The 22901-nt window shown below is 45.2% G+C and overlaps 1 protein-coding gene across 3 annotated transcripts in view; it reads left to right on the top strand.

Moving 5' to 3' along the window:
- Tmem150c (transmembrane protein 150C) overlaps positions 1-14736 on the top strand; it is a 97802-nt gene extending 83066 nt beyond the window's left edge. For all 3 annotated transcript variants that reach the window (XM_052735468.1, XM_052735467.1, XM_052735469.1), the window contains exons 6-8: positions 5165-5292; positions 7724-7901; positions 12540-14736. In XM_052735468.1, coding sequence (XP_052591428.1) covers positions 5165-5292; positions 7724-7901; positions 12540-12748 — 515 coding nt within the window. In that variant the 3' untranslated portion in view covers positions 12749-14736. The remainder of the gene's footprint in view (positions 1-5164; positions 5293-7723; positions 7902-12539) is intronic.
- Positions 14737-22901: the final 8165 nt, after the last annotated feature.

Genomic DNA, 22901 nt, shown 5'->3' with positions numbered 1-22901 from the left:
GAGTTTCTGACTTGAAAACGCTAGTCAGTTTTTAAACATTTCATTTGTAAAAGTCAGCTGTGTTTCTATTTGTGTTCTCTTGAAAATATAGAAGGAAATTAGGGGGTACCCAGACAACAACAAACTTAGGTAGACTAGGAACAGCAGAGGGGCAGATTTTAAAGTTCTTTTTCTAAGCCGGGCGGTGGTGGCACACACCTTTAATCCCAGCACTCAGGAGGCAGAGGCAGGCGGATCTCTGAGTTCGAGGCCAGCCTGGTCTACAAAGCGAGTTCCAGGACAGCCAGGGCTGCACAGAGAAACCCTGTCTTGAAAAACAAAACAAAACAAATCAACAAACAAAACGAAAGTTCTTTTCCTAAAACTGTTAGTAAAAATCTAAATTTATTACATCATATTGAGGGGGTCAGGGTCGGGGGAGGTAGGATGTACATGTGACAGCATGTGTAGAGGTCAGAGGACAACTTCTAAAAGTCTCCTCCTACGGTGCGAGTCCTGGGGATGGAACTCGGGTTGTCGGGTTTGGTGGCAAGTGTCTTTACCAAGCCATCTCACTGGCCCCAAATTGAAAATTTTTAACAAAACTTAAAGGTATATCAATTAATCTATCAAGGCCCTGCTAGGGGGATGGCTCAGCTGTTAGGAGCACTGCCTTCTCTTGAGGACCAGGGTTCAAGTCCCAGCAGCCACAAGGTGGTTCACAACTATGCAGTCCTAGGGAGTCTGACGCCCTCTTCTGGCCACTGCAGGTACTACATAAGTGTGTGCAGAGGCACACGTGCAGGCAAAACACTTAAAAGTAGTAATTTTTCAAAGTTTTAAAGTATATCTACTGGTCAGAAAATACCTATGGTGAGAATAGGTTAGCATATGTAATGTGAAGATGTTTCTGAAGCTGTCATATTCCTAGAATTTACTTTTATGAAGTTATAACATGATCACTATTTGGTGAACATTGATTTTTTTTTTTAGGTAGCTAATCTGACTGGAGGGCAGATTCAGTTCATAAATTCTCCTAAAGCCAAATACTCATTAGCTCATCTTCCTAACTAGAATCTCTATTAAAGGGAGAGTGTATCTCTTACCTGATTAGCATAGAGTTGGTGGATGAAAAGGGCAAAGCCTGGTGTTTGGAATATAGCTGTTGAAACTGGGTGAAATTATTATATTCAAATAGGTTTCTGTCCGTGAGAAAGTGACTTCCAGGAGATGAACATGCCCATGTCTCTCGGCAAGACATGCGGAGTGTCTAAAGTAACTGAAATCCTCTCTGCGGGCAGGGAGGAACACACTGTCAGGTGGGTTGGTGTGAGGAGCCATACTGGGGTCTGGATTTAGGGTGCAGACTAAAGTTCTCACACAATATGTCCCACAAATGTAAATGCCCAACCGAGAGTTCCAGGGAAATGCTTTTCTCTAGTTGTCCTTTAAAAAGATCAAATGTGGGGGCTGCAGAGATGGCTCAGCAGTTAAGAGCACTGGCTGCTCTTCCAAGGTCCTGAGTTCAATTCCCAGCAACCACATGGTGGCTCACAGACATCTATAATGGGGTTCTGAGGCCCTCTTCTGTCTGATGCCCTGTTCTGTCCTTCAAAATATGCAAATAGTGCACTCATATGCATAAATAAATAAATCTTAAAAAAAAATCAAATGTGCTGTGTCTGTGTTTTGCCCTCCTGCAATGATATCATACAGTGTTAATTAGCAAGTGTTCCCGTGGGGCCCAGCGCTGAGCCCCTAGGTCCTCATCTAAGGCTTTTTTTTTTTAGCACTCCTTGTAATTAGGTCTCTCCCAACCCCTTCCTCCTGTTCACAGCCTAAAAACGAATATAGCATCATGTTTACTCCTCATCCCATAGGATTAAGTTGTAATTAATAGACTTCCAGCATAACCCCAGTGATACTGGTTGGAGAATCCTTGTCAACTTATTTATTCTCTGATCAGTCATAGACCTTGACTGGAACATGTGCCAAAAGCTATATTGGGATGAATAATTTGCAGTTTTGTAAATCATGGTTTATCCATATTTTGATTACAAAATCCAGATATGAATCGTGTTTTATTCCCATTGCTGGTCAGAGGTACTCAGAGCTTGATGCAGTGAAATCTAGTGACTTGGGAAATGCAAACGTGGGGATGGCTTTTCTCTATGAATGGCTAGAGAGACGATGGCCTGGAGTCAATGTTAAACCCTTAGTAAGTCATTTCCAATTTAATTGCCATATAAATAGAGTAATTTTGTCTTTCCTACTGAAATATAATATCAAAGTAGTCATAGGAAGTCATTACTGCATTCCCTTATTTGTAGATATGCTTTAAATTAATTGCCAATTATCTTCCATCATTTTATATATATAAAACATATATATAAACACACATAGGAAACTATCGCTGCGCTAAGTAATAAAAGGTGATTTTTAGGTTAGTGGCTTGAGTGCAGAGTGTCCCCAAGGCCTCTATTAGAAGTGGGGTGTGAGAGACAGCTGACCCGAGCTCGTGGGAGCTCATGGACTCTGGACTGACAGCTGGGGAGCCTGCATGGGACCGAACTAGGCCCTCTGAATGTGGGTGACAGTTGTGGCTTGATCTGTTTGTGGAGCCCTTGGCAGTGCGACCAGTATTTATCTCAGGTCCATGAACTGGCTTTTTAGAGCCCATTTCCTATGGTGGGATATCTTGCTTGCCTTAATGCAGGGGGGCTTGGTCCTGCTCCAACTTGGTATACCAGCCTGTGTTGACTCCCCAAGGGAGGCCTTACCCACTCTGAGGAGTGAATGGAAGTGGGCTGGGGTGGGGGGGAGGTGAGGGGAAGAGAGAGAGGGGGAACTGTAGTTGGTATGTAAAATGAAGAAAAAAATTTAAAAAAGAAGTAGGGTATGAAATCTGACTTCTCCCATTCGGCCTTTATATTCTCAATTCACCTTTTTAAAATGTCCTTTTAAAAATGAGTGATTAGCCGGGCGGTGGTGGCGCACGCCTTTAATCCCAGCACTCGGGAGGCAGAGCCAGGCGGATCTCTGTGAGTTCGAGGCCAGCCTGGGCTACCAAGTGAGTTCCAGGAAAGGCGCAAAGCTACACAGAGAAACCCTGTCTCGAAAAACCAAAAAAAAAAAAAAAAAAAAAAAATGAGTGATTAATGTCATTTGAAAAAATTAATTTTTAGTGAACGTGGTTTATTCAGATGTAGTTGCTGTGGAATGTCGTTCTGTATGTTGTGAATATGTGTTGCTCTGATTGGTTGATAAATAAAATGCTGATTGGCCAGTAGTCAGTCAGGAAATATAGGCAGGGCAAGCAGACAAGGAGAATTCTGGGAAGAGGAAGGCTGAGTCAGGAGTCACCAGCCAGACACTGAGGAAGCAAGATGTGAAGACAGAACTGAGAAAAGGTACCAAGCCATGTGACTAAACATAAGTAAGAATTATGGGTTAATTTAAGTGTAAGAGCTAATCAGTAATAAGCCTGAGCAAATGGCCAAGCAGTTATAAATAATATTAAGCCTCTGAGTGTTTACTTGGGTCCAAGCGGCTGTGGGACCAGCAGGTGAGAGAGATTTGTCCTGACCACGGGCCAGACAGGACACAGGAAAATTTCCAGCTACATGTAGTAGCCTTGTCCTGGTTCCCATGTCTTCTGCCCAGGAATGACAGGCACCCACTGGGTTGTCCAGATGTGGTGGCCTTGTCCTGGTTCCCGTGTCTTCTGCCCAGGAATGACAGGCACCCACTGGGTTGTCCAGATGTGGTGGCCTTGTCCTGGTTCCCGTGTCTTCTGCCCAGGAATGACAGGCACCCACTGGGTTGTCCAGATGTGGTAGCCTTGTCCTGGTTCCCATGTCTTCTGCCCAGGAATGACAGGCACCCACTGGCTTATCCAGATATGGTGGCCTTGTCCTGGTTCCCATGTCTTCTGCCCAGGAATGACAGGCACCCACTGGGTTGTCCAGATGTGGTGGCCTTGTCCTGGTTCCCATGTCTTCTGCCCTTTCTGTTTTGACCCTGCGCTAAGCTGAAGGTGACTGATCAGAGAGCCCCAGCCATGTTCTTTGTCTCTGTCTCCTTTGTTTGGTGCCATGCCTCTGCAGTACTTCCCAAGTCCAGTCTGTCCCCTGCCAATCTTGCTCTGGAAACCCTGAGAACAGCCCTGTTAAGAATAATAAAAAGTCTAAGCATTGAATGGAAAGTTTCTTTGAAAATTGTCTGTCTGTTTGTCAAGAACTACAGGCAACTGAGTGTAGCTGGAGTTTTCTCCAGTCCCGCTCGGGCCTGCAGCCGCTCAGACCCAAGTAAACACTCCGAGACTTATATTGCTTACAAACTGTATGGCCATGGCAGGCTTCTTGCTAACTGTTCTTATATCTTAAATTAACCCATTTCTATTAATCTCTAAGTTGCCACATGGCTTGTGGCTTACAGCTTACCGGTACTTTTACATCTTGCTTGGTCTGTGTCTGGCTGGTGACTCCTCAATCAGCCTTCCTGTTCCCAGAATTCTCTTCTCTGCTTATCCCGCCTATACTATACTTCCTGCCTGGCTACTGGCCAATCAGTGTTTTATTTATCAACCAATTAGAGCAACACATTCACAGCATACAGAGCGATATCCACAGTAACTGAGGAATGCCGAGAGTGGGAAAAGTAGTCTTCCCCAGGGAAGAGCACAGGATTTGGTTATCCAATACCAAATAGTCAGTCCTGAAAACATATATGTGACCAAGCAGGTTACATTTATGTATTTAGGAATATATGTGTACATACATATGCATGCATATATGTGTCTAACAACAATTAATGAGGAAAAGCAGCCATGAGTTTGGAAGATAGCAAGTAGGTGTATATGGGAGGGCTTGGAGGGAAGAAAGGGAAGGAGAATATGACATAATTGTATTAATCTCAAAATAATCAAAGAAATAATAAAGAAAACTTTTGTGTGGTGAGATTTAAGATGTGCTGTGAGAGCCACACATGGTGACACATGTCTGTAATCCCATCAGCCAGGAGGCTAAGGGAAGAGGACCCTGAGTTTGAGCCTGGACTACATACCGAGTTCCTGGCCAGCCTGGGCTGCATAGCAAGACCTTGTCTCAAAGCCCATTATGGTTTTAGACTTCTGCCTTAGTGTAGGTGGGTGATTCACATTCTTTAAGATTTGTTTTATTCCCAGCCCTCGTGGTAGCTGTTCTGCGCTTCATCCAACTGAAACCGAAGGTTTTAAACCCATGGCTGAATATCAGCGGACTGGTGGCGCTGTGTCTGGCTTCCTTCGGAATGACCTTACTTGGTAATTTTCAGGTACTTCCTCTGGCTTTTTCGCCTCCCTCTCGCGCTGGTAAGATTATGTACTTCTAGATTATTGCAGCCTAAGGTATCGTCTCCACATGACCCATATGATTCTGCACGAACCCCAGAAACAAGCAAACACTTTTCACTTAGATTCTGCCTCTGCTGTCCCCAGGGTCTCTACGCCTGTTCCCGCCAGGCGCGTGAGAGCTAACTGCAGATGCAGATGGTATGGCGACTGGGGAAGTAGCTCAGAACAGCTGTGTGTTTCCAGAGCGCTTCCCACTTTCCTTCATTGTAAAGTGTATCCCAGTGTGCTTTTCCAGAAAACTACTAAGATTGCCGCCTCTTGATAATTAAACACTGACTAGCCATCTTTGATGGAAGCGCACATTTCAGAGTAACAGGTTCCTGGGAAAGTCAGGACAGAAAGCCCAGACTCTCTCCAGAGTCCCCGACTCACCCTCCCAGAACTCAGAAGCCGGGGGGCACACCTGGAAGAATAACGCCTTTTGCCAGTTGGACATCTCCCTCCTGCTCTGAATGGCTTCCTTTATCTCCACAATTGGCTGATTCCCCTGCCTCCATGCGCTCCACACTGTAGGCCACCCTTCACTGCCACACACTTCTCTTGTGAGCAAATGAGAGAAATATCCGGTCTTCCTCCACCCCACCCCCACCCCCCACCTGCTGAATGAACTCCAAATGGTATAGGCACTCAAGACCCTCGGCATTCTAGCAAACCCTTAGTTGTGTTCTTACCAAAACACACTAATGGGTTTTCGATGGCTCTTTCTCCTTCTAACCCTCACCCTTACCGACTCCTTAAACCAGGACCGTCTGTGCCTCAAGACTTCACCTTGGCACACAGTAGCAAGTAAATGTTTTTCTGCATTATGAGTTGTTGGGCATTCCCATTCCATATCAAGCTGGATAACCAGAAAGCTGTGTCCTTAGAGCACATGGCCTAGGATAATAATCAAGAGCGTGTCTGTTGAGATTACTGCTGAGATCTGGGTGGTGGCCTGTGCTGTGCTGCAGATGTGGCCATAGCAGACAGTAAATACCATTCGCTCTACCAGGGCTTCGGGTATTGATGAGTAGTGACGTGCAGATTTCATTCTAAAGTCCTAGCAGAATCCCAGAGATGGGTGGTCTTGGAAAATGTCGCAATGTAAAGCTGTGAACGATGACACTCCATATGAAGAACCCTTGCTGGAGTGTCTTTCAGGAGGGCAGTCATCAACCCTCTGGAGTGGGGGATGAGAGATGTTTCAATTGCTGCCTCTTTTTATAAACTTATAAAAGTGTGAACCATATGACTGTATTACCTATTTTAAATTCAGGTAAAATACTGGTAATAAATGAAATGGGTTGCATTTGACATGAGAAATTGATTTCCTGGAAGTGAAATTTAACTTGAGAAATCATTATTTTTAAATAAAATTTGAAAATATACCTTTTGAATTATGAGTGGGAAAGTGGCTTCCTAGCAAAAGGGGGGGACTACAACCAAAAACAATAGAAAAATTAGAAGGAAAAAGTGATATTGATTTGATACAACACTTATGGCAACACTGTCAAACAGAAAAAAACCTGAGGGTAATGGAAAGTTCTAAAGTCATATTTCACCGTAGTTTAGAAACTGTCTCGTCAGAAGGTTTCATTTTTTTTTTTGTATATGCAGTTAAAATGCAGATAATTTCAAAAGGAGTTTTTAGTTTTAGACGCCTTTTATAAAATAGCTAGGTAATGACTCGGAGAGCTTTTTACATCAACAACCAACTGAGGCTGAGTCTTTGGACTCTGTGGAAGCCTAGAATGCAGGTCTTCAGACACAGTTGTTCTTTAATGGCTGTGGATCTGACTGACACTCAGAGCTTTCTGTTCTCTTTATTACTACAGGAAACAAAACCCAGAGAATTCCTATTAACACTGAGTAGGCTGAGTTCCACAGACAGGCCAGTTGTCCCAAGGGCTATCACTATGTGCCAATCAAACCTTCCCGTGCCAGAAATGTGGATTCTCGGGAAGCACACAGCCACACCCCGAGCTTCATTCTTTCTGCTTGGAAAGCAGAGTCTGGGACGTGTTCCTGTAGAAGCTTGACATTTCCTTTTTATATAATTCTCCTGCTTTTTAATTTCCTTTCCCTTAAAAGCTTTTTCTGGAAAATAAATTCAGGACATCGATCCCTGCCTCCTGTAGGGTTTTCTAAATGAATGTTTTTAAGTTTGGGGAAAATTGTTTCTTGTCCTCCATCTCTGTAGATTCTCACAATTTGAGAATCAACACAAAGAGTCAGCAGAGATGAAAAAGTCTAATTTTTCTAAGCTCTCTGGCCTCCCTGTTGAAAAGTTTTTTCCCCCATCTTTCCCCTCATATTTTTCGTCAGTCTACATGTTTTCAAAATGAGCCTCCACATAGCTTCTCTGTTCTGTAGCTCACAAACGATGAAGAAATTCATAATGTGGGGACATCCTTGACCTTCGGGTTTGGCACATTGACCTGCTGGATACAGGCTGCATTGACACTCAAGGTCAATATCAAGAACGAAGGACGGAGAGTTGGAATTCCACGAGTTATCCTGTCTGCCGTCATCACTCTCTGTGTGGTCCTGTGTATCCTTTGAAGGTTCTTTGCCAGGGACAGTAGAACACAGGTAAGTTTTAGACGGAGAAGAAGAGACCATTGCCCTTCCTGGTGTGTAGAGAAGATGTCAGATCAAAAAATGCCATGATGAACCCATCACTTTGTACACTAGCTTTAAAATGAGTAGCCAGAAGCCGGAGAGATGGGTCAGCGGTCAAGAGCACTTGCTGCTCTTATAAAGAACCGGGGTTTGATTCCAGGCACCCACACGGTGGCTCACAACTGTCTGTAACTCCAGAGAGAGGGGACCCAACATCCTCTTCTGGCCTCCTCAGGTACTAGGCACACTAGGGCTACACATATATACCTGTAGATAAAACACTCGCACACAAAAGTAAAACATAAATCTTTTAAGAATGAATAAATAAAAACTAATAGTCAGGTATGGCAGAGCCTAGATGTAATCCCAGAACCTGGGAGGTGAAGGCAAGAGAACTGGGAATTAGGATCATCCTTGGTTACATAGTGAGTTCAAGGCCATATTGCACTACCTCGAACGCTGTCTCAAATAAAAGTAAATTAAAATTAATTTAAAAAAACTTTAAAATCAGATTTTTATGCCAAAGAGAGACAGGGAACTGAAACTAAAGCAGGTTCTGCTGCCTGAGGATGATTTCAGGCCACGGGAACGGCATCATGCCTTCTGTCTGCAGCCCATGGGAAAGGCATCATGCCTTCTGTCTGCAGCCCATGGGAAAGGCGTCATGCATTCTGTCTCCAGGCTTACAATGTTTCCACTTATGAAAATCATGGCACAAAAAAGTCCAAAAAAGTAATTGTAATTTTTTTTTTGCCATCTTAAAAAATTCACCTATGACTTTAAGTCCTATTAGGGTTAGGTCATTTATTATCCTTAAAAAGAATTTCAAGGGACGAATGTTTATATCTTTCAAGATTATAAATTTCCCTGGAGAACAGATTCAGGAACTAGATCACCTATATGTGTGTCGTTTTCCTGAATAAATATTTGAGGCTTTGGGGTGCTGTTCATTTCCTCTTCTCCCCCGTGGAGTTTGAACCGATGGAGAACAGACGAAGAAGAGCTAGGTGAAAAATCAGCTTTCATTCCTAGTGAACTGGGGAAGATTGGCTCAGGCCCCATCAGCACCCTGTAGTCAGCCCACCTGCCATTAACAAGCAGAAGAGAAGGCCTCACTCCCTTCAACCCCAGACAAGTCCCAGAGAGACTGCCAGCTAGCGCAGGGCTCAACGACACCATCAGTAACCTGGCCCAGGAGAAGTTGCCAGTTCCCATCTGTGTTGGTCACTTTTCTGTTGCTATGAAAAAAACACCCTAAACCGGGTGGGGGTGGTGGTGGCACACGCCTTTAATCCCAACACTTGGGAGGCAGAGCCAGGTGGATCTCTGTGAGTTCGAGGCCAGCCTGGTCTACAGAGTGAGTTCCAAGACAGGCTCCAAAGCTACACAGAGAAACCCTGTCTCAAAAAACTTAAAAGAAAAAAGAAAAAAATACCCTGACAGAAGCCACTTAGAAGATGAAAGGGTTTAAGCCGGGCGGTGGTGGCGCACGCCTTTAATCCCAGCACTCGGGAGGCAGAGCCAGGCGGATCTCTGTGAGTTCGAGGCCAGCCTGGGCTACCAAGTGAGTTCCAGGACAGGCGCAAAGCTACACAGAGAAACCCTGTCTCGAAAAACCAAAAAAAAAAAAAAAAAAAAGAAGATGAAAGGGTTTGTTTTAGCTTACGGCTCCAGAGGGTTAGGGTTCATCGTGATTGGAAAAGCATGCCAACAGGCAGGGAAGCATGGTGGCTGGAACAGGAAGCTGGCCCTTCACGTTCTCACCCAGACACAGGAAGCAGAGAAAGGATAGAAGTAGGCAAAGCTTAGACCTTCAAAGCCTGTACTCAGTAACATACTTCCCGCAAGACTCTATCTTCTAAGGGTTCTGTAACCTTCCCAAACAGACCACCACCTGGGGATGGATTTTTCCAACCCATGAGCCTAGGGTTGGCATTTCTCACTCAAACCACCCCCCCACCCCATCCCACCCATCAGTTACCCAGGCCTGAGAGCAGATGAAAAACAAAATCAGCCTTTATTCCTGGTAAATTGGGAAGGATGGCTTAGGACTCATCTGCACACTGCAGTAACCAGTATTTACTCAAACAGGTTCTCCTTAGAAACCGGAAGAAGGAGCCATGATTCCTAAGTGGTCAAGCAGTTAACGCCAACGTTACATGCCTCGGTGACAGTCGTCACCAGGGTTTGCTGAGCGTTTACCATGTCTAGGAATCACTCCAAGCACTTGATGCGTATTGATTCTTTTAATCACAAGTTGAGAATCCTAGGTAGGTTAATTTGTCACAAAGATTGTAGCAACCTGATAAGATATGATCAAAGAAATCGAAGCTGCCACTTCCCCAGCGAGTTAACACAGGGCTGGTGGTATTTTCTACCCTCAGTCGGAAGGTGCGCAAGACTTGCAGTGACTCGGGCTGACAGCTAACGGTTCTGATCGTGTTGCATCGGAACACTTGGAAGCGTTAATTAGTATCTTTGTTTCCTGGATCCAGGCTCAGTCAAGAGACCGAAGAGTTCCCGACATGGCTCCGCCTGTCCTCTTAGTCTCTGACAGTCCCTGAAGAGTTTAGGTCTGTAATTTAAAGGTAGAGCACAGATCCAAGTTCTCAGATACGTCTCAGGATGTATCTGGTTTTTCTGAATGTTTTTGGTTCTCAGACTCCTCACATTTCACTAAAATGTGCAATGAACTTTTTGTTCTTTTCTCAGACCCTGTGCTTCCATATACACAATCATATGTATGTACACACACACACTATATGTATCATATGCATATTTCTTTTATATAGTTGGATATATGTGTATATATATAGAGAGAGAAATAGGACCATCATGATTTTTAAGATTTATATATTATGTATAATATATATATTTAGGAATAGGACCATCATAATTTTTAAGGTATGTATATTATATATAATACATATATTTAGGAATAGGACTGTCATAATTTTAAGGTATATATATATATGAATAGAACTGTCATAATTGTTAAGGTATATATATATATATATATATATATATATATATATATATTTAGGAATAGGACCATCATGATTTTTAAGATTTTATATATATATATATATTTAGGAATAGAACCTTCATGATTTTTAAGGTATATATATTATATATAATATACATATATATATATTTAGGAATAGGACTGTCATAATTTTTAAAGTATATATATATGTATATATATGAATAGAATTGTCATAATTTTTAAGGTATATATATATATATATATACATATATACACATATATATAGGAATAGAACCATCATGATTTTTAAGGTACATATATTATATAATATATATATTTAGGAATAGGACCATCATGATTTTTTTATTAGCAGTTATGATTTTTTTTTTTTAGGTTTTTAAAATTTTATTTATTTTTATTAGTGTGACTGTTTTCCTGTGTGTATGTGTACCACGTTTGTGCCTGGTTTCATTGGAGTTCAGAAGAGGGAGTCATCCCCTGGTGCTAGAATTATGGATGGTTCTGAGCCATCATGTGGTGCTGGAAACTGAATATAATAATGGGCATAGAGGGGCCTGGAAAGATGGCTCAGTGGTCAAGAGCACTGGCTACTCTTACAGAGGACCTGGGTTCAGTTCCCAGAATGCATGTGGTGGCTCACAACCATTCATAATTCCAGTTCTGGGGATCCACTGCCCTCTTCTGACCATGCATGTGGTACACATACATACTTGCACACCATGTAAAATGCATACTTCTTTACATGAAAAATAAAATGAATCAGTGTAAGTTTAAATAAAAAAAAAACAGGCTTCATTATGGCATTTCATGTATATATAATGTATCTTGATCATATTCACACACATCCCCTTTTGTCCCTTCCTACTTTTGTGAACCTTTTTGTTTTGAGACAGGTTCTCATACAGCCCAGGATGACCTCTAACTCACTGTATAGATGTTAGCCATGAACCATGAGTCCTCCTGCCTCCGCCCTCCAAATGCTGGGTTACAGGCACACACCACCACACTGGGGTGCTCACTAAGGCTTTTTAAATTGCTTCTCTTCATTGGGTCACATGTTTTAACATGTGACCAGAAATGAGACTGATCTATACAGTATTGCCTAAAAGAAGAGCGAAAGGTCACAAGTATTAGCATTGCGGAGCAAATACTGTTGTATGGAAGTAGCTGGGATGTTCAGGAGAGTCATGGTCCTTTTGCTACTCACCTTTAATCGGGCAGGTGTAGAGTTCACGATTGACGCATGGCCAAGGCATTTGTGTGAATCCACCAACTCATACCTCTGTGAGAATGACTTCAGGTAAGTTACCTACTTGGCCTCAGTTTCTTAACTGTCAATGAGGATAGGATCGCTGGGAGGGTTAGATGGGATTATCTGTGGAGGCATCTAGAAATATGCCCAACATGGCACACAGCCCAATAATGTTATCTAATAATACATGCAAATACCAGCTTTCAACTAGTCCCATCACGTTACTCGTGAGCGTGGCCCTGGCTACCAGCTTTGCCAGTGATGGGGAAACTGATACCTGATTACCTTCCTTGACCTTTGCTCCCCAGACTTCATTCTCATGGCCCAAGATATCCACATGTACGCAGCCAGGGTCCAGTGGGGCCTGGTCATGTGCTTCCTGTCATACTTTGGCACCCTGGCGGTGGAGTTCCGGCACTACCGCTATGAGATTGTGTGCTCTGAGTACCAGGAGAACTTCCTGAGCTTCTCAGAGAGCCTGTCAGAAGCGTCTGAATATCAAACCGACCAGGTGTAACCCGTCAGTTTGTCCTTGGGGGTGCGGTGGGTGTGACGACAGGAGAGGGATCGGGATGATACACTCACAGGACTCGACACATCACCTCATGACGCGCTTCACACACACGGACACATATTCATCGTGGCCATATTTGCCAAAAGAGCTTTTCAGGGCAGGTTATTTCTTTCATGAACAAGCACAAGCTCTCATGTGTGGAAATACACACTGTCACACTGAAAACATATGCACGACAGAGCCAGAAGCTTGTGCATGGTCACCTCCCCGTCCCACCCTCCCAGTATGCTCTTCTCATCTGCTTCACGTTTCGAACCTGTCGTCTCCCTCCAGCAGAGTAAGGCAGGCTGAATGGAACATAAGAATGAAGCCAGCTCCCTCAGCCGCCTTCAGGTCCGAAGGGCTTGGAGTGAGCTTGTGGGGACTTGTGGCTCTGGGACCGATATTCTCGAGTGGACACCCGAGGAGCATCTGTCTGGATGCTCACTGTACTGAAGCTGGGAGTGTGGCCTGTGAGAGGCACGGGCAGAGCTTTCCCGCCAGGCGGCCTTCACCACTGTTCAGCCGTCGGCTTTGTGGGAAAGGAACATGGGAAAGAGGCCGCCACCGGCATCTGGACTTGACTCAGTCTGCCTGAGAAAGATCTCCAAGTGTGAATGTTCACGGGGACGGGATGCCAGGGGTGGCATGAGGCACAGCTGAGAGGGCCTGTTTTCATTTCCGCTTCCACACTGTGTCATGCACAATTCTGGTTTTATAGCCCATGGCTTGCCTTTTTCTTTTTTTTTAATGCAACTCCCGTGGGTTTCTGTAGGCCTCATGGACAAAGATGTGGACCAAAGGCAAGAACCTTGTTTTGGTTTCAGATATGACAGGGGATGATACCTACGGGCTTATTTTAAATTTGAAGCAAAAAGAAGGACAAAAAAAAAAAAGGATTCTCAAAGAAGCACAAAGAAATCTGCATGGGGGTGGGGGTGGGGGTGGCGAGGTATGAGGGCGCCTGTGGGCTTTGAGGAGGAAGGACGGGAGGTTAGGACTCTTGCGGCAAATCCAAGCCGGGGGAGACTTTCACATTCATGTGTTCCCCAAATTTTTAGGTGCCCCCAAAGTTCGGGAACTAAGGACTTTTCAAATTTGGAGTTTATGGAAGCCAATTAAAACACTGCCCTCCCCCAAACCACATTGGCACAGACAGAGCCACGGCACTGAACATGAGTCTCTCACCTGCTACGAGTTCAGATGTGAGATCATAAGTGAAGGAGTTTGAGGCCATCCTAGATCCCTCGTACCAAGGTGCAGAGCAGTGTACCTAGCGCACGAGCACCACCACCCCAACCGAGTGCACCGTTTCAAGAAATCCCCAAATTCTTAGGGGCCTGGGATACCCCGGTGATAATGTGAAAAATGCTATTTTGTAAATTCAACCCAAAGTATAGCTTCCTAAGGAGAGGCTCAAATGTTGTTTCATCTAAATCCCCACTCCCAGCACAGTGCCTGGCGCACAGTGGGTGCTCGGTAAGTGTCCACGGAATAGGTGGTTTCCGAGTGGAGGTAAGGAGTATCAAAGGGATCGGGAGATGAGGGACAGAGAACGGAAGCTGTCTCAAGTGAGGAAGGAGAGGAAGAGACCGTCACTCAGGCAAAGAACGGGGTGGGGGACTCCCTCAACGGTGAGCGTGAAGAGCCTCGAGCAGAGTGTTCTCTTCTTTAAAGGCATCTTACTGTAAATAGTATGGGGTGACGTCTCTTAGTTTTAAAACTGCTTTGGGCATTCTTTTCCTTTCTTTTTTATATTTTAAAGGTTTAATCAAAGAACAAACACAGTTTTGTTTTACTGTGCACACTCCAAGTCAAACAGCTTTTGGTGACCCACCCACTCGTCTGTTTTCTTAAGAGTATGTAACAGCACACCCTAGCAGAATCAAGCAAAGGCTGGCATTACTCACTGGGATCTGGCCACTAAAATAAAGTTGTTTTATGCAAAATTGTGACTTCCTTGTTTCTTACACTAACTGTTCTTCATGGGTGTGTGTAGGCACAGCGTCTTTATGTTGGCTGTTTTATTATGAAGGATACAACTCAGGATCAGGTACATGGAAGATGTGCATGGGAAGAGAAGGGGGCCAAGGGCTCCTGTACCTTTGCATTCCACTCTCCCAGCTTCCCACAGTGTTGCTCAGCCTGTGGGAAGCTATCCACAGCTCATAACACACTGGTGATAGCTCTCCATCCCCCAGCTGCCCCCCCCCACCTCCTGAAGTGGGTGGGTTGGAGGTCTAAGCTCTTGGTACTTGAGGTAACCAGCCTTCATCCTGAAGTTACCTCAGTAGCATGAATTCTGGTATGACCAGAAGGGGTTCATTCTGAACAAAACATTGCTGTTATGTTCTAAGCAGGTTAGGAATTCCAGCCAGGAACAGAAACAAAAGCCAAACATCTTATTTGAGAAAATGTTTTCATACAATAAAATTGTATCATATTCTTTCTCCTCTCCAACTCCTCCCAGATCTTCTCCACCTCCGGACCCATCCAATTTCTCTCTCTCTCTCTCTCTCTCCCTCTCTCTCTCTCTCTCTCTCTCTCTCTCTCTCTCTCTCTCTCTCTCTCTCTCTCAACAAAAAGCTATAAGAAAAAAAAATCCAAAATGAAAAGCTCGCAAAAGAACATGGAGTCTTTTTGTGTTAGCCAACTACTCCTCTGCCCTGGAGTGTGGTTGATATACCCAGTGACACTCCATTTCAGAAAAATGGCTTTCTGTTTCCAAGCAGGTACCAATTATTTTTTTTTATTTTTTTTTTTAATTTTCTGGAGCTGAGGACTGAACCCAGGGCCTTGCGCTTGCTAGGCAAATGCTCTACCACTGAGCTAAATCCCCAACCCCCAGGTACCAATTATGAATAACTTCTTGGTTAGGGCTGGGACTTTGTGTCCATTTTCCGTTCTCAGTGCTGGGAATTTGTCTGGTTTGAACCCATGTGGGCCTTGCTATCACCATCTCTTTGAGTTCCTATCTGCATCGGCCCTATTGTGTCTGGAAAACAGTTTCCTTGGAGTCCTCCATCACCTCTGGCTCTTACAATGTTTCTGCCTCCTCTTCGGCATGGATCCCTGAGCCTTGAGGAGAGGGTGTTTGATAAAGACATCTTATCTAGTACTAAGAGCTCCAAACTCTCCTACTCTCTGCATATTGTCCATGTGGGTCTCTGTTAATGACCATCTCCTGCAAGAAGCTTCTCTGATGAGAGGTGAGTGTGTGAGTAATGAGTACAGCAATGTGTCATTTGGGGTCATTTTATTGCTGTCTTCCTTTAGCGGAATCACAGCAGCAGGTTTTCCCCTAGGCTCAAGACCTATCCAATCCCAGTTCTTGGCCACTTGAGCAGTGTCCCATGTCACTGAGCAGTCCTCAAAGCCGATCAAAAGTGGCTGGTTACACCCGTAACATTTCACCGTTGCCCCAGTATATCTCGTGTTTTTAGGTCACAGAGTTTGTAGCTAGGTGATGTTGATGCTTTCTCTTCTCTGGAACGGAGCAAAGCACCTCTTAGCACCATGAACACCTCCACATAAAGCCAGCAGTGGGGACATGATAGCATGCACCACTGGTCCCACTACTGCTACAGTGAGATGGAAAGCCGAGAGAGAGGATCCACGGGAGCTTGCAGGAAGGCCAGCCTGACGCATGCAGCAGTGAACAATCAGAGTTCGTTTTAAGCACGGCTGTAGTGGTAGCTGTTCCAGCTTTGACCTTGAAGCACTGCCCCCGTGAGGCAGCTGGTAACTGCCACACTGACCTAGGACCTGCCCCTGGGGTGTGGCCGGGACAGGAGCCCTTAAGACTGGAGATCCAGACGTGCCGGCCCTCTTGGCTCCTCGTGATCCTGGATGTTGGATGGCAGACCAAGTCAGAGTTCTCCAGAGAACCCCGCTGGACTGCACCTCACCTCTCCCGGATCCTGTAACCAACCCCTTTACTGGCTGGCTGTAAGTTACCCCAAAATAAACCTCCTTTTAACTACGTGGAGTTGCCTCGTTAAATCCCCACACTACACGGGAGAAGCCAAGGACTGATACCCGGGTTTGTCCTCCATCCTCTGCATGTGCGTGCGTCTGTAGTCACAAGAACACATGCACACACACACACACACACACACACACACACACACACACACACACAATGAAAAATAACCCAAAACAAGCGAAAGCCCATAGCTTACACAAACCCCTCTCCTCTCTTTTTCTTCTGGAAACTTTCGTCTACTGCAAGCGGCCTCACACTCCAAGCCCTGAAGAAGCAGTGTCCCTGTGGTCAGCTTTCAGGGGACGCAGCAGTCCCCCTGCTCAGCTCAGCCAGCAGCTTTCTGTCTTGAGGAGCCAATGCTGTTATAAAAAGGCCAATGTTTTCCAGTGTGTGCAGCTACCACTACAGGCCACATTCCCAAGATCTAGACGGGACTGGTGTTCTCCCGTGTGGCTTCCTATGGAACACTGAGGATAACTGGGTCCTGGCTGAGGAAAACTGAATGTATTTCATGTTTTTCAATCAAGAAGCTGGTTTGACTTTGGGTCATTCTCAACTTTTTTTTGCCTTACTGCTCAAATACAGTCTCTACAAGTGTGGGGGTCAGAAAGAAGAAATGGTATTCCAGCAGCATTTCTGTAAGAAGCTCACTTGCTAGTCAGTATTAGAATAACCCCGAATACCTCTAGACTTTGATAAACCAGATAGATTTGTATCTATCCAGGGTAGGGTAGGAGCTGGAGAGAAGGGTTTTGACTAAACACAGATGAAGTGATTCAGTGCCGCTGAATGTTCTTCAGAACATTCAGAACAGCCAATGATTCCATTTTTCTGTTGCCCTGGTAGCAGCCTTCTCAAACTACAGTGTACTTCCTATCTATAAACATCATCATTCCTTGCTCTGGGGTTGTTTGATATTAAAGACGGGGTGGGGTCTTGGATAGCCCAGGATCGCCTCCAGCTTGACATGTAGCCACCTCCTCCTGAGTGCTGGTATTATAGGCATGGACCACCATGCCCAGCTTTCTGAGGTTTTTGCAAGAACTGCCCTTTAATGAAAGCAAAACCTGAATGCACACCTGCTATCGGAGTCCTTCCATAGGGTATTGCATTTATAATGTAGGTAGTGGAATGAAAAGGCTTTCAGGCATGGAAAGAATGGGAGACGCTGAGAAGAGCTGTGTCCGATGGCCTGGAGGAGAAGGGTGAAGGCAGGTCAGACACCCCGTGGTTTCAAGCCTGTGTGATTGTGGGGCCAGGGACAACTGCGACATCCCAGAAGAAACGTGATGCCACCGTCGGGGAGAAAAATGAGGTTCTTGACGTTCCTAACTGCACGCAGTGGCATGGGCCTCTGTGCTGGAGAGGAAAGGCCGTCCACTGCTTGATGACATCGATTCACGTGATGACTGTGACTGCTGGACACACTGTCACAAGACGCAGCAGCACAGCCGTTTACTGGACTCCCAGGTTCTATGCCGGCCCCGATGGCACAGCTGGGACATCTCTTCTCTGCTCCGTGGTATCGGGGGGTCTCAGCAGGATGACCTGAAAGCTAGAGGCTGGAAGCAGCGGAGGGCTGATTTATTCTTATGTCTGGAAGTGGAGGCTGACTATGTACTTGGAGCCTCTGCTCCTCTGCACGCGCTATGAATCTGGGTTCCCACACAGCATGGTGGCTGGCTTCTCTGGAGCAAATTGCCAACTCCAGCATTTGTCAAAAGAGCTCTTGAAGCCAGGCAGTGGTGGCACACACCTTTAATCCCAGCACTCGGGAGGCAGAGCCAGGTGGATCTCTGTGAGTTCGAGGCCAGCCTGGGCTACCAAGTGAGTTCTAGGAAAGGCGCAAAGCTACACAGAGAAACTCTGTCTTGAAAAACCAAAAAAAAAGAGCTCAACCTCAACAGTAGAGCATTGGGGCAGGAGAGTTGGCTCAGTGGTTAGGGTTTTGGGTGAAGGCTTTTTCTGGCTTATAGGCTGTACCTTTTCACTGTGTCCTCACATGGTAGAGACAGGGAGGAGAAGAGAGAGGAGAAAGACACAGGACTAAGAAAAACATGACCTGGGCGGTGGTGGAGTACGGCTTTAGTCCCAGCACTCGGGAGGCAGAGCCAAGCAGATCTCTGAGTTCAAGGCCAGCCTGGTCTATAGAGCAAAATCCAGGACAGGCACCAAAACTACACGGAGAAACCCCTGTCTCAAACAAAACAAAACAAAAAACAAAAAAAGAAAGAAAGAAAAGATGAAACTGAGCACTGTCCCGCCCCCTCTTCTCCTATTGGATTAGGACCTTATGCTTCTGATAATTATTTTTTTTCTTTCTTCAGTTATTGCGACAGAATCTTACTATGCATCCCTGCTGGCCTGGACTCACGTTCAGACCTTCCTGCCTCAGCCTGCAAAGTACTGAGACGACAGATCTGTGCTGCCACCCTTAGCTTCATTCAATCTAATTACCTCCTAAATGCCTACCCGAAATGTGGCCACATTGGGTTAGGACTTCTATGAGTTTAAAGGAACAACGCGGGTGGGTCACCATGGCAACCTGTCTGATAATGCCTTAGAATGGCCCCAAGGGATCAACTTTAACCTTCCCTAATTTGGAACTCTGCCAGTTCCCAGGCAGCTACCTAGGGCCATTTGCTGGCAGGCAGCAACCTAGGACCATTTGCTGGAACCATTAAAGACAAATGTATTAACCACAGCTGTGTGAAATAACGGGTAATAGCTGAGCAAACAATAGACTTAGCCCAAAAGCTTGTTAGGAAAGATCAAAAAATGAGATGCTTCGGTGAATTAGGGCTTTGAGAAGTCCTGTTGCTTTCTTGGCTGATATGGGTTTATGTATGTCCCCCTCCCCCACCCCTCCAAGACACACTCAATGTCTAACACTTAGTAACTCAGAATGCAACCATATTTAGAAAGTGTGTGTGTGTGTGTGTGTGTGTATTAAAATGAAGACAGACCCCCTAACCATGACTGGTGTGCTAACAGGATGTGTGTGTATGCGCGCGTGCGCGCGTAAGCATCAGAAAGAGAGACATTAAAATATGAAGGCAGACCCTTGCTTGCATTACTGTCAGGACTTGCACATACCCTCTTTCTCATCTGCCTGGCTTGCTTCCTTCCACGGCTTGATCTCAAATGTTAAAACTTCAGGGCTCTCTGATTCTTCTCCATCCATAGGTCTTTCCAAAACCCAAACTACATGACTTAACAGCACCTCTCTGCCAGACAGCCTCAGTCTCAGACTGCTCTGCAGTCAGGCCAGAGCTTCGGGCTCTGGGCTTTGTAAGCATCTCACTGCTTGTGGTTATCCCTGTCTGCATCAGCTTTCCACTTAACACACTAAGTCACTGTTTGTCCAGCACCAGTATCTACCCAGTTACTCAGGCTAAAAACCTAGGAGCTGCCCTTTCAAGTCCTGTCAATCATGTGTAGCTATCAACACCTCTGAAACAGCCCTGACGTGTCCACATCTACCTCTACTGCTACCACTCCAAAGCCAGCCACTGTTAGCCCTTCATTACAATAGTCTTTGATAGTGAATCCAGCAAATGGAGCAATTAGAGAGTTGGAGAATTAAAAACATCCCCCAGACGTACCTCCATGTGGTTCTGGGAATGACTCAATGAAATGTGGTAGAGCAATCCTACAAACAGAAGAGGGCAGTCCTGCTGTTGGCGTGGGCAAGCAAGGTCACTAAAGCACAAGTGTTACCTGGCCAGCTTCACGGGCGAACAGCCGTGACAACCGTGCCAAGCTTCCTGAACTCACCATGGTGGAGCTTCCTGGGTAGTTCCCCTAATTATCCTCCCACTAAGCCTTCCATTGGTTTGTGTGAGAGCCTTATTCCTTGTTTCAAATTCCTTTGTGATCACAACACCTAAGTAGGGGCTGGAGAGATGGAGCAGTAGCAAGACCACTTAAACGTAGTTCCCAGCACCTACATCAGATGGCTTACAACTATCTCTAACTCCAGTTTCAGGGGCTCTGGTGCCATCTTCCAGCCTCCACAAACACATGATGGTGTGCTGTTCAAATCTTAGGTGGTCTTTCAATAAAAAACCCAGAGCCAGTTAATAGGGTGAAAGCTGAAAGATCAGAGAAGCAGAACAGCCTGCCACTAGTTCTTACCTCTACGAAATCCTCAGCCGAAAGACAGCGTGTTCCTGTTTCCTCAAGCATTATATACTTTTCTCTGCCCTGCCATATTACTTCCTGGGATTACAGGTGTGTGTGCTTCCCAAGCAAAGGCTTGAGATCTCAACTGCTGGGATTAAAGGTGTGTGCCACCACTGCCTGGCTCTGCGTCTACTCTAGTGGCTGGATCTGTCCTCTAATGCTCAGGCAAGTTTATTAGGACACACAATGGCGCCCAATATGGGGTGCCAAAAAATGTAGCCAGAAGTTTCTCTAGTCCTGCCCAGCCCCATGGTTGGGACAAATCTTTCCCACCCACATCCTGCAGCCACTTGGTCCCAAGTAAAAGAGGCTTATATTATTTACAAACTGTATGGCCTATGGGTTAGGCTTCTTGCTAGTTAGCTCTTATAACTTAACCCATTTCTATTAATCTATATGTTACCATGTGGCCCTGGTGTTACTGGTCTGCAGACATCTTGCTGCTCCTTGGGTGGCAGACTGGCGTCTCCGACTCCACCCTTCTTCATCTCGTCTTCAGTTTGAATGTACCACCTAACCTATCCTGCCCTGCCATAGGCCGATGCAGCTTTATTTATCAACCAATCAGAGCAACACATATTCATAGTGTACAGAAAGACATCCCACAGCACTGGTGCACACGCGCACGCACATGTGCGCGTGTGCACACACACAAATACTAAATCATTTAAGAAATACCTAAGTGCTCTCTGCTTCCAACTCCCCACTCATAGGTCTTACCCCAATCCATTCTCCATTAAACACAATTTCTTAAAATATAGGTCACTTCTGTTCTGAATTCTCCAGTAGGTTCCCACATTTAAATTACAGTCTAAATGTTTTACTAGGTTCCAGAGACCTAATGATCAGGTTTCTGCATACCTCTCTAACAGTATCTAGCCACTGGACTCCTGATTCCCTGGTCCAGGCAGAGTATGTTTAAATCTCTACATGTAGTCTGCATACAATGTTCTTTCCTCCTCATATATCTCATCTTTCATGCTTAGATTACAAACTCCACCCCCATACCTTATTTTGTGTTGTCTTTATTTAGTTTTCTTACACCTCTAGGAACACCTGCATTCTGGCCATAAGGAGAATGCATCCCTTGCATCAAACCCGGGACTCACATCTTGACAGAATAAATCTGAGTGAAACTCAAGGGTAGATTTTATTCATTATTCGATTAGCAAGAACTGTGGGGGATTTTTTTGTTTTTGAGACAGGGCCCATGTAGCCCTGGCTACTAACCTGGAACTCCCTATACAAACCAGGTTGGCCTCTACCTTCAGGGATTATAGATGTAAACCATCAGGCCAGGCTCTGCAAACTATTGCTGAATACTGCTTAAGAGAGTATAATTTTGACATCAAGGCCCAAGTGGTACTATAGCAAATTGTTATGGGACACATTATATTTAACATTTTTTTCTCTGACAGGAGAAATAAGATATGAAAAATACATGAAAGCAAGCCCTTTTAAACACTGCGGCTAGAACCTGTCTACTCAAAAATCAAGTTTTTTTTTTTTTTTTTTTTTTTTGGTTTTTCGAGACAGGGTTTCTCTGTGTAGCTTTGCGCCTTTTCCTGGAACTCACTTGGTAGCCCAGGCTGGCCTCGAACTCACAGAGATCCGCCTGGCTCTGCCTCCCGAGTGCTGGGATTAAAGGCGTGCGCCACCACCGCCCGGCAAGTTGTTTTTTTTTTTTTAATGTGTTAGAGACAAGAGGGGGAAGGGGAACTTGTGGGTAGGTTGCAGTTGGCATTATTACCAAATGTCTGCCCAACGACTCTGCTCTTACAAGCCATGCTATTGGCTTTTAAAGCCAAATGAACTGTGCATCTCCCCTCTCCCTTCCTGCTCCATCTGATGGGATGCTTCCATTTGACAAGGTCTGTAGGGAAACAGCGCCACCTGCTGGGCAGAGCCTGTTCTGCACCCATGTTAGCATTAACCCTGCCCGTCAAC

This window comes from Peromyscus californicus, unplaced genomic scaffold (assembly GCF_007827085.1).
Source record: "Peromyscus californicus insignis strain IS unplaced genomic scaffold, ASM782708v3 Scaffold_13__1_contigs__length_99412109, whole genome shotgun sequence".
Lineage (NCBI taxonomy): Eukaryota > Metazoa > Chordata > Mammalia > Rodentia > Cricetidae > Peromyscus > Peromyscus californicus.
This window is presented reverse-complemented; position numbering and strand designations above follow the sequence as displayed.